Source organism: Esox lucius, chromosome 7 (assembly GCF_011004845.1).
Source record: "Esox lucius isolate fEsoLuc1 chromosome 7, fEsoLuc1.pri, whole genome shotgun sequence".
NCBI lineage: Eukaryota > Metazoa > Chordata > Actinopteri > Esociformes > Esocidae > Esox > Esox lucius.
The window spans coordinates 13495704-13508135 of NC_047575.1; the positions used below are offsets into that span (position 1 = coordinate 13495704).

General features: G+C 40.8%; 1 protein-coding gene across 1 annotated transcript; it reads left to right on the forward strand.

The window, feature by feature from the left end:
• The first annotated feature begins 3518 nt into the window (after positions 1 to 3518).
• Positions 3519 to 9239, forward strand: LOC105028085 (neuronal PAS domain-containing protein 4B-like). The gene is made up of 8 exons (XM_010900556.3): positions 3519 to 3897; positions 4335 to 4486; positions 5776 to 5884; positions 5999 to 6278; positions 6567 to 6676; positions 6829 to 6964; positions 7406 to 9024; positions 9211 to 9239. The coding sequence occupies exons 1-8, from the start codon at positions 3723 to 3725 to the stop codon at positions 9237 to 9239; spliced, it is 2610 nt and encodes an 869-aa protein (XP_010898858.2). The 5' UTR covers positions 3519 to 3722.
• The last annotated feature ends 3193 nt before the right edge of the window (positions 9240 to 12432 follow it).

Sequence of the window (12432 nt, forward strand, 5' to 3'; positions counted from 1 at the left end):
ACTATATTTCCTATTCATTTAGCTGTATTTCCTATTCATACTTTTCTATTTAATATAGGTCTTAAATTAATTTCATATCATTGCATTCTGTTTTTATTTACATTTTACGCAGCATCCCAAATTCTTTGGAAACAGGGTTGTAGAAAGTATAGCTCTTAAGTAACTGAACAGTTTTATGTAATATGTAGCTGCAGCGATCTTAGTCAGGCAGTACAGCTGGGTCATTGGGGCCAGGAATTCAAATCCTAGTTGTAGCATTCTGACAAGAAGGGATATTGAAGTATGTTTTTTTTAATGTATTTGAAATAATAAAGTGGATGGACCTTTTAACTACTAACACAAAGTGATCCACCAACTAAAATTGTATTGTCTGCTCTATTATCTAGATCAGGGGTGTCAAACCCATTCCACTGTGGGCATAGTGTCTGCTGGTATTTCCTTTCATATGTTCAATTAAGCATTTAACAACCAAAGAAGCAGTGTGCTACTTTGGCAGATTTTTTTTTAAATCTCCCATTGAGCTATATGTGTAATGTGCTATTTATATATTCATATATATATATTAGGATATATATATTCATAATCAGTAAGTAATATCACTATCATACTGCAAGTGGTTTTGATCACATGAGGCACACATCTGCATATACATGATGTGGTACACAACCAGTACCAGCGAAAGAATACATGAAAGATCCATCCTGAACATGAATTTGCCTGCATGAGAGGACATGGAAGGTTATTATTAATCTTGTTGACATTTAACAATGACTAATGTGTATGCAAAGCATAACAATAATACATCTACAATGAATGGCTATAGCCTCACAGCATTTATAATGACACACTGTGGCTTGAACGCCTACGTCTTTTACTAAGCCATGCCGTCGTGAAATAGTATCTAGGCTTATTTATACCTGCGGATAAAGATATTTTTATATTTTCTGTCCAGAGAAGAGGACATTAAGATGGGTCAGGTGGAGAGTAATTTTCTCTCCACCCACTCACGGGTTCCTAGTCATCATCAATCCATTAAAAGAGGGGCTGTGACATGAATGAACAAATGTATTAATGGAAGAGGATATGACTAATCTTTTTATTCAAAACGCTGTGTATGAGTAGGAATGATTTTATGTTTTGTTTCTTTTAGATTTTGCACACAATTTTAATACTAGGGAAAATGCAGTAATATCATAGAGCAAAACTGTTGCATTACTACCTGATGAAATGAATGCAATCATTTATGTCTACAAGAAATGTCACTAGATATTGAAAAATCACACTGTATTTTACATCTCTGACAACATATCTTGTCTCTAACTAGTAACGCGTGGCTTAAAAGGTGTCTTTGAGAATAATTCCTTCTCTATTTTTGGACGTATGTGGTTACTAAGTAACAGCAGTATTGTTGCCATGGGCACAAAGATGGAGACAAGCAAGAGCCAATCAGCTTGTGTTTAATGGATGAAGAATGAGAAATTGGCAAATGCATGCTGAATAAAAGACAGGAAAACTTTCCAACCCTAATGCAGATGCTATAACAAAAATAAAGAAATTGCAAATGTTGCCATTTAAGACTTGATGTGAATCAAAAGCCCTGCACCATCAGTGAGTACAGAGATGCTCCATATCAACAGCACAGAGGTGTTAACAGATGGCCATACCACTGACAATAAAACCAGTTCCAGTGGGAACTCAGTATCAAAACCAGTTCCCTGTGTTCAATGGGCCAAGAGTAAACCCAAGTATGAAGTCAATAGATGTCTTTGGATACTCATATGTGATATTGAGATCCACTGTAGTGATATGTTATTATCAAGGACTATCAGTTAAGTTTACATAAGTCATTCAACAGATGCTCTTATCCAGACTGATTTAAAGTGCATTGATCATACCATTAACAGAATGTTTCAGTCAAGCATGTTGTTCAGCAGTAAAGGGAAAACACTTTTCTAACCTCTGTGCCTCAGCATGCTTACATTTTTTGTTGTGGCTTGCTCTTCAGGGTTTTAGGCTGCCTATCTGTGTAAGCAATTTGTGACAACTACTGAAGTAAAAAGGGCTTTTTAAATTAAATGTGATTGATGGTGGCTGTAATCACAGTTGTGGTTGTAGTGCACAATTACAGTTTGTACTGTAACTCCAACTCGACAACTATAAGTGAACAAATCCTGACCCTTTGTACTTGAGAAGTAATTGGTTTTGACCTAGACCTCAGTTTGAAAAGCGAGGGAGCTAAAAATAGTGTATTGTTACAATCAAAACATTCTACTCAACTTGATGTTCTAAAAACAAACTGAACTGAAAGGCAACAATGTACAAGGCTGAATAAAGATAGGAACATGTACAAGGCTGAATGATGCTACAGTGCAAAAACGGATCCCCAGTCTTAGCAAATTTGAAGATTTCCACATAAAAAAAATGGTTTCTGGATTTACTCAAATATTTCAATACCTATACCAACTTTGTGTTCAAAAACCATGACATTCAACAAAAGAAAATATTTTTTATATATTGTTTAATCTGAACAAGTATTTCTGGATATAACCAAAAATGTTACAAAATTATGTTAGAATTACATACTACAACGGTTTCATATCTGTCTGGACAGAATTTGCATGACATAAAAAACGAGTTAATTGAGTCAATCTCCCAACAACCTGCCACTTGGCCCCATGTTTATAGAGGATGGTCAGTAGTTCAACATTTACAGATTTATATTACAATGCTTATTTTGCCACGAGGAGTGAAGGACTATGGTGAACAGATATTAAAATGTCAGAAAAATTGACATTCAATAATGAGGTCATTGATTTCCACAGTTATTCTTCTCTTAGACAAAATTATTGGTTACTGTAAGAGGAGCAGTTGCCACAACCATACCTGCCAAAGCTGGTACAATATACTTGCATATTGCAATGTAGATAAAAATGACAAAGGAACTAATTAAAAATGATATTCCATTAAAGTATTTTTGGCATGTTGCTTATATTTGTGTTTGTAAAACATTATAAGACAAGTAGACCTACATTTGATTAAAAAATACCTGTTGTTGGAAATATTCAAAAAGGTGATATTGCACACTTTTTTTGGGTAGATCAGACAACTTTTTAAAGAAGTAGGTACATCGAGGGAAGAATGAAGCTAGGAACATGACTGAATTCTCATTGGACAGATACACACATGTTGTTAGTTTAAGCACATACAGAAAAATATGCAGACATGTACAGACGAATGCTTTTTGTATTATTTGATAGAGAGTGATGGTGTGGCATATTGAGAATGAGAGCGCGAGTGAGAGAGCCTACAGCAGGCAGTCCTCAATGCTAATCCACCCCTCCCTCCCCATCTACTTCCAAATGATATTCCTACCTATGGTTGATCACCACCCCTCTGCCACACCATCAGGCCTATATAAACAATCTCCTCGTTCATGGATTTATAATCACGAGCCAGTGATCGAGAAAACATAGACAGCCACCCTAACAGTCAGATAATAAAAACATATATTCAAGCAGACCGACAATACAAACGGATAGAGACTAGTTCCAATTAACTGACAAGGCAAACTCTATTCATCTAGTCATTCTCATTTTAAGCACTCAGTTGTTAATTCATAGCCTCCTAATAATGAAAATGAAGTAGAGCGACAGAACAACTCCTTGACTTCTACAAACCTTCCGACCTCGGAACAGACATCTGTTCTAAAAAGGCAAGAGACAATGTATCGGTCCACAAAAGGAGCGTCCAAGGCTCGGAGGGATCAAATCAACGCAGAGATTCGGAACCTCAAGGAACTTTTGCCAATCTCCGATACGGACAAAGCACGACTGTCCTACCTACACATCATGTCACTTGCCTGCATGTACACCAGAAAATCGTTATTCTTCTCTCAAGGTAGGTAGAACATTTTTGTTATTTGAAGGTGTTATGTAGAACCCTTGTTTTTTTCTGTTAAGTATTTAGTTACTATTTGCACTTCAGTTTAATGTGCCTGTTCAACAACTTGGCAACTGCATCATATCATGCACTGACATTTAATTGTTTAATGATATATTAGTTGGCTATACTCTCATTTGGTATGAATTTTTACATACTGTACTTACACGTTTTCGCTGTCCAAAGTTCTGAAACATTTCAGACGCTGTCCATGGTAGTCTCTGGCAGCGAGTGAATAAATAGTGCGCGTGAACTGGAATCGTACATATATTTAGATTTCAGGACGCACAGAATATGATCACATGTTTTACATACTAAAAAGTATAGCATATTGTTTGTCTGGTTAATGATATTCAAAACTCAAGTTAGTTCTCTTTCCTCATTGCCCAAAACAGATTTTCGTCAAGACGAAACCACGGACTTATTCACGTTTCCCGAGCTTTCCGAGATGATGAACGAATTTTCGGGTTTCACGGTACTCCTTACAAGTGACGGAAAACTTCTGTATCTATCAGACAACGTTGCAGACCACCTTGGACACTGTATGGTGAGTACCAGAAGCTAAACAACAATACTAACAAAAAAGTGTGTCGCTAATTGAACGGAATAGCTATACACTATAACATTTATGTATTGCAGGCCCAGCAGTCAAAAGTTTGAACACACCAACTGCTATTTTCCACCATTATAGAATAATAGTATAGAAATCAAAACTATGAAATAACACATATGGAATCATGCAGTAACCAAAAAGGTGTTAAACAGATTTCCCACAAATGCTGAACACTTGCTTTTCCTTCACTCTGCGGTCCAACTCATCCCAAACCCTCTCAACTGGTTTGTGGTGGGGTGATTGCAGAGGCCATGCCATCTGATGCATCACCATCTCTCTCCTTCTTGGTCAAATAGCCCTTACAGTCTGGAGGTGTTTTGGGTCATTGTCCTGTGGAAAAACAAATGAGAGTCCCACTAACAGCAAACCAGATGGGATGCTGTATCGCTGCAGAATGCTGTGGTAGCCATGCTGGTTGATTGTGCCTTGAATTCTAAATGAATCACAGACAGTGTCACCGCCAGCAAAGTACCCACACAGCATCACACCTCCTCCTCCATGCTTCACTGTGGGAACCACACATGCAAAGATCATCCGTTCACCCACTCTGCGTCTAAGCAAGTCTCCTCATCTTACTGGTGTCCTTCAGTAGTGGTTTCTTTGCAGCAGTTTGACCATAAACCCCTAATTCACACAGTCTCCTCTGAGCAGTTGATATTGAGATGTGTCTGTTACTTGAACTTTGTGAAGCATTCATTTGGGCTGCAATCTGAGGCGCAGTTAATTAACAATATCTGAGTCCCTAATGAACATATCCTCTGCAGCAGCGGTAACTCTGGGTCTTCCTCTGCTGTGGTGGTCCTCACGAGGGTCAGTTTCATCATAGCACTTAATGGTTTTTGCAACTGAATTCCTTCATGTCAAAAAGTAATGATTTGTCTTTGTTTCTTTGGGCTGTTTTTGTTATAATATGGACTACTACAGTACAGACATAAGTATGGTCTTCTGTATTACCACCCTAATGCATAAAGAAGAAAATACATTCAGCAAATTAACTTTTAACAAGGCACACCTTAAATGAAATGCATTCCAGATGACATGATGCAGATGTATTATTTCATAGTTGTGATGTCTTCCCCATGATTCCACAATGTGGAAATAGTAAAAATAAATAGACTTGAATGAGTATGTGTGTCCAAACCTTTGACTGGTATTGTACTTTGACTGGTATGCTTATGAAAGTCTCATTGAATGTCAATAAACTTTTATTTTTTCTCATTCAGGTGGACTTGGTTGCCCAGAGTGACAGTGTGTATGATATTATCAATCCTGTTGACCATTTCGTTATGAGGAACAGTCTTGTAAGTCTACCAACGGCCGATACTGACACAGGTAGACGTCTCTTATCACTGTGCTGGCCTTTAATTATCATTCAAACGTTAACCTGTTTTCATGATAAAAGCAGATCTCATCAATTTAAAAACAACCTTTTTCATCCTCCTCCAGAAAGGTTATTTCGATGTCGCTTCAATACTACAAAGTTTATACGGCGCCAGGGTATGAGGGACCAGTTGATGTTAATCAGAGCTCGCTGCCTCACCCCACCCTGCCCTGCCTCCAATTACTGGATTTCCAACCCAGTATGGGTGTTTTTCTGTACCCCACTAAAGACAAACACAATGGCCAGGAGTGCCCCGCTCACCCCCCCTGCTGAGCAGTCCTTCCTGCTGGCTTGTTTTCAGTCTCAACACCAAAGGGACATGAGGCTTTTGGATGCAGAGGAAAGGTAGGCTGGAGTTTTATTCAAAACGAAGTACAGAATGTCATTGGGGTATTCCGGTCATGGGTCCCAAAAACCCTTTAGGTTTTTGTTTCTACCTGTTAGTTATTTGCATTCACCTGTTGTCTCAGATCTGAGTTAGTCCCTGATTGGCAGGAGATCATGAAAATCAGAAGTGTTGGGATACCTAGGACTGGAGTTGAATACCACTGCAGTATATTGCAGTTGTGGTAATATATATATGCAGCAGAACCTGAGGTAGGTTATCAACAATGTCCTAACTTTTTCCTCCAGTGTGTGTCTGTACCTGGGCTACGATGTCAAATCTCTACGCTCCCGATCCTGGTACAGCCTGATCCATCCCAGGGATCTGTCCCATGCCTGCGAACAACACCAAGTCCTCTGTGAGTACAAAAATCCAGTTGCTCAACCGGACCACGGCACCGCTTTACACTAGCACAACCAACCATAGAAACATGAGGCCACGTGTGTCAGGGAGCAGATGGGAATATGGCAATGTGCCTTAATGTTTGTGTCAATGTGTGTGTCTTTGCAGTGAGTGGAGGAGGGGAGCGGAAAGTGGAGGTGGTACTGCAGGTAGAAGCAGCCGACCACTCTTGGGTCTGGCTTTATATGATCCTCCAGCTGAACATTGGAGAAGCCCCTGTCAGCTGTCACAACTACGTCATCAGGTACCACACCTTCACCATTACCCTGTGATATGGCCTCTACACCTTATCTTCACCATGACCCTGTGACATGGCCTCTACACATTATCTTCACCATTACCCTGTGACATGGCCTCTACACATTATCTTCACCATAACCCTGTGACATGGCCTCTACACATTGCCTTCATGATGACCCTGTGACATGACCTCTACATATTGTATTCACGATGACCCTGTAACATGGCTTCTACACATTATCTTCACCATGACCCTGTAACATGGCTTCTATACATTATCTTCACCATGACCCTGTAACATGGCTTATACACATTATCTTCAACATGACCCTGTAACATGGCTTCTACACATTATCTTCACCATGACCCTGTAACATGGCCTCTGGACAGTATGTGTGAGATCCAGATTGTTATTCTTTTTTCTCTCTGTGACTCCCTCTTTCAGTGAGTCAGAGGCGTGGTCAATACGCCAGCAGCTGTGTTTGGAGCAGAACCAGTTCCCTGGGTTTTTGGGCTCTGGTGAGAGTCTGTCCAGTCCAGATCAGGTCTTCACCCCAAGCAGCAGTGGCCTGTCTGCCCACTCTTTTGACTTCAGCACCACCCCGGCTGGTGGGAGCGCTTGTGAGGAGCTCATGCAACCAGGTGGTTCTGTTCCTGAGTTAGGCCTGTCACCTCTAGATGAGCAGAACCTTCCCCAGATACCTGGAGGACAACACCAGTGGGAATCAAAGACAACCAATCTCTCTGTTGGACCGACCACAGTGTACCCTCCTCCCTCAATGACTGACCCAGAGTCTGACATTCAGACTCAGAGACGGACCTCTGTACTTAAAAGGTCAGAGCCCCTCCCCTCCTACCTCACCAAGCCCCTTGCTCCTCTATCTATGCACCAACCTCAGCAGATGGGGGAGTTTGCATGCACTCCCCCGTATACCCCTCATTATGGATGTGGACATTTTCCTTTTGGGGAGAAACTGCAACTCAGTTTAGATGAAGCTGTGGCATGCCCACTGGACCAAACCGTTATTATGTCATCATATAGGGCCCCAGCCCTCCACTCTGATAATCATCAATGGATTCAGTTCCCAGCAGAGACCCAGACAAAGCTGCCCACAACCACCAATAGTTTTAGGACAAATGAATGCTCCATTGTGGGCCTGCCACAAATAAGGGGGCCCTTGTATGTGAATGTTCCCCAAAGGCCCCACCATGGCCCTCTGAATGAGCTCCCCCTTACACCAGATGCCTCACCCACACACCCACCCTGCTCCTTCTTCTCCATAGACAGTGAGCAGGAGAGAGAGAAGGAGGACATTTCTCTCTTGGCTAAATATATTAGCTCTTTAGCTGAGGGATTTAGCTGTGACCCTGTTCTTCCTGAAGTAACCCCATCCAACTTGCTGTCCAATTTCAACTTCCAGGCCACATCTCAGAATTCCCCTTTTGGGAATGAGTGCGAGCCATGTCAGGGGCCAGACGCAGTTCTTAGTCAAGATGATATCTCTCCATATGAGGAGAGCGTGTTGCTCCAGAGCCTGATTAAGGAGCTGTCGTCTTTACCTTTGTCCTCTTCTTCATCCTCCGCTTCTCCCTCTTCCTCTGCCTTTAACTCATCCCCCCCTTGCTCGCCACTCACCCCAGTCGCCAAGTGTATCCCCAACGTTGTCGAGGGTGAACCTCCACTTGATATTAACCACATCTGTAGCGTCCAGCCGACGCAGTGTAGCCGCATGGCAGTAGTGGGCGCTATGATGGCTGTCAGAACAGAGCCAGTAAAACGCACAGAGGACTCGTGTGAGATTGGGATGGACGTTAAAGCATCAGCAGAGCCTCAACTACCACTGCCATCGTCAGCCATCTCTTTCACAGACTTCCAGGAGTGTGCCACTGCCCTTGTCCAGCCTAGTCCTGCAATCGGTCTGCCTCATGCCCAATCCCTTCTGGAGGAGCTGGGTGCCATGGAACCTCTGTTTGAGGCCGATGCCTCTTTCACCCCATCTTGGGGTCACAACCTGAGTTGTATCAACTCCCACTCAACCGTGCATTCGCCAAGCTTTTATCAAGGTATGGGGATATTTATCATACTCATATGTTAAAGTAACACATTGTATTGTACCACTGTCACCTTTTTTTGTATCGTTCGAAATTCCCATTTACAGTGTAAGGCGCATAATGGACTAAGGTTTTAGTGTGACGATATTGGTTGCTGAACTAAATCAACTAATTCCTCCCTGTTTTCTTCTATTACAGATGGAAGCCTGCGTGACCATGCGTTCTAAAATAAGTCTGTGACTTACTTCATTCAGTATGACATATTGCCATATTTAAAGATATTTTGTGCCAAATCTATACAACATATTCACAGGGGAAAACCAGTGGAACATTTTATTTTCCTATACTTATTTGGGTGACTATCAATTACTAATGTTTTGTGCTGATTCAGTTGTACATGCATTATATTGAACCTCATAATAGAGGTAATTTAAAGTGCCACGTTTATGTTCACTCACAGTGAGGACGAAGGCTCCTTTGAGCACAAATAATCACATGGAAAAATATTAGCAGACCACAATCATTTTGTTTGATTTTATCTGGAAAGATACAGAAATGTGTTCTTTACACTGATCTATATATTAGTTTCCTTCTTTTTTGTTGAATGGAAACATTTTGAAAATGATGAAGGATTGTCTTTCAATAGTTCTAAATCGATAGACTTCTGTCTCAGTGTCAAAGTCACACATTAATGTAAAGTAGCATTGTCTACGGCAGAGTACAGGTTTTATTCCTATGTTATAGAGATTAAACCATTACTGTATATTATACAGAATAGGGTATGTATATAGAATGTATACCTATCAAAAAACGAATTAAAATCTATTTAAAACCTTTGTATCTTTCTGCGAAATTGGACACTGTTGTTCTGTCAATATCCTTTCTGCCTCACTCTGCTTCTCGCTCATTCTTTCCTGTCTATTGTGTGCTGAGAGTCAGGGACACTTATGACGTACATTGTGACGCCTGTCACACAATCTTGATGCACCCTTTAATATGCTAACTAGCATGATGTTAAATTACCTGCTGCTGAGTTCTGTGAAAAAGGTTCAAATCATAATGCCTTATAACATAATAATGCTTTCTCATTACATCATAATGCCTTCTCATTACATCATAATGCCTTCTCATTATATCATTCCATCCCTTCTGTCCTAATGACAAATGAAGAGGGGCTTAAATAGACTGAACCTAAATGGGAGAAAAACAGTACAGTGTGGAAGATATACAAGATGGACTTCAGATGGACTCCCTCCCTTATTTGTTGAACTCTTCATCCTCCCACTCATCCATTCAAGCATGTGCAGGCTGGAACAAGAATTCATGATGTAAGAAACAGCAACATGTGGTTGATACGCTAAGTGTCGCAAAATGTCTTGAGAAAGTGATGATATGAGTCATGAAACTGCTTATTTTGTTTGAAAATAGGTTATCTTATGATTCCAAAACGATACAATGTTACAATGAACAAGTTCAATATCCCCAACCTCAGGAAATAGTTGTTGTGCTACTTGTTTACAAGATTTGTGCAATTATCAGGTCTTTAAGTTGTTGCCCTTCTGGCTCACATTTACTCCTTAAAGGAGAGCATTCCTTGTTCCAGTGAAAATACCCAGCAAACACAACCAAGGGTTAATATGATACTAAACTATCGCTGGTATAACATAGAAAGTAGAAAATACAAAAATGTAATGAAAATGCTAAAAGGACCACAGGTCACTGGCATTTGCCAGAAATGCCAGCTGGTCTGTCTGCCCATACATTGATGCAAGTAGCCTTTTCTTTTTATGTTCCCTCTTTCACATTAATGTCATCAATCCTCTGCTTTGTCACCTCCTTTGGCATGCATTTCTTTTTTAATATTTTTTCACACCAAACCACAAACACATTCATGCATAGTGGCTCTCAACTCTGTATACTACAGATATCCCCCATTCAGAGCTGGCAAATGTGGCTCAGGAAAGGGAAGTTTGGGGTCCCCTGCTGGAGCTGCTGCCCCCGCGACCTGATACCGGATAAGCGGATGAAGATGAGACATAAATATGTACAGTATCTCACAAAAGTGAGTACACCCCTCACAGTTTTGCAAATATTTGAATATATCTTTTCATGTGACAACACTGAAGAAATGACACTTATCTACAATGTTAAGTAGTGAGTGTACAGCTTGTATAACAGTGTAAATTTGCTGTCCCCTCAAAATAACACAACACACAGCCATTAATGTATTAACCGCTGGCAACAAAAGTGAGTACACCCCTAAGTGAAAATGTTCAAATTGGGCCCAAAGTGTCAATATTTTTTGTGGCCACCATTATTTTCCAGCACTGCCCTCTTGGGCATGGAGTTCACCAGAGCTTCACAGGTTGCCACTGGAGTCCTCTTCCACTCCTCCATGATGACATCACAGAGCTGGTGGATGTTAGAGACCTTGCGCTCCTTCACCTTTCCATTTGAGGATGCCCCACAGATGCTCAATAGGGTTTAGGTCTGGAGACATGCTTGGCAAGTCCATCACCTTTACCCTCAGCTTCTTTAGCAGGGCAGTGGTCGTCTTGGAGGTCTGTTTGGGGTCGCTGAGCATGTGCTCTCTCTTTGGTCGACCATGGCGAGGCCTGTTCTGAGTGGAACCTGTCCTGTTCAACCGCTGTATGGTCTTGGCCACCGTGCTGCAGCTTGGCAATCTTCTTATAGCTTATGCAATCTTTATGTAGAGCAACAATTCTTTTTTTCAGATCCTCAGAGAGTTCTTTGCCATGAGGTGCCATGTTGAACTTCCAGTGACCAGTATGAGGGAGTGTGAGAGCCATAACACCAAATTTAACACACCTGCTCCCCATTCACACCTGAGACCTCGTAATACTAACGGGTCACATAACACAGAGAAGGGAAAATGGCTAATTAGGCCCAATTTGTACTCACTTTTGTTTAGTTGAGTTGTTGAGTTATTTTGAGGGACAGCAAATTTACACTGTTATACAAGCTGTACATTCACTACTTTTCATTGTAGCAAAGTGTCATTTCTTCAGTGTTGTCACATGAAAGGATATAATCAAATATTTGCAAAAATGTGAGCTGTGTACTCACTTTTGTGAGATACTGTATATATAACCACAAGTTACAAAAAACATACATTATATGTACTGTCCTCCTAAGGTGAACATGTTAAGCTGATTATCTTAAGCTGTTTAAACTGGAATATGAGTTTGTTTAAGAGGCAGTGCTTTAGCTTACATTTGTTCTCCAGCACACCCCGTCCAATTTTCAGGAAACTTTTGTGCTTATTTAGAATGCAATTACATCCATTAGCATGTCATTGCTACGGGCTACGGGACAGTAGGGGGCGGTAGTGTCTTAGTAGTGCTCTTACACATATCTGCAAAAAAAAGAGACCGAGGGAGACGTTCCATCGAATCCAAT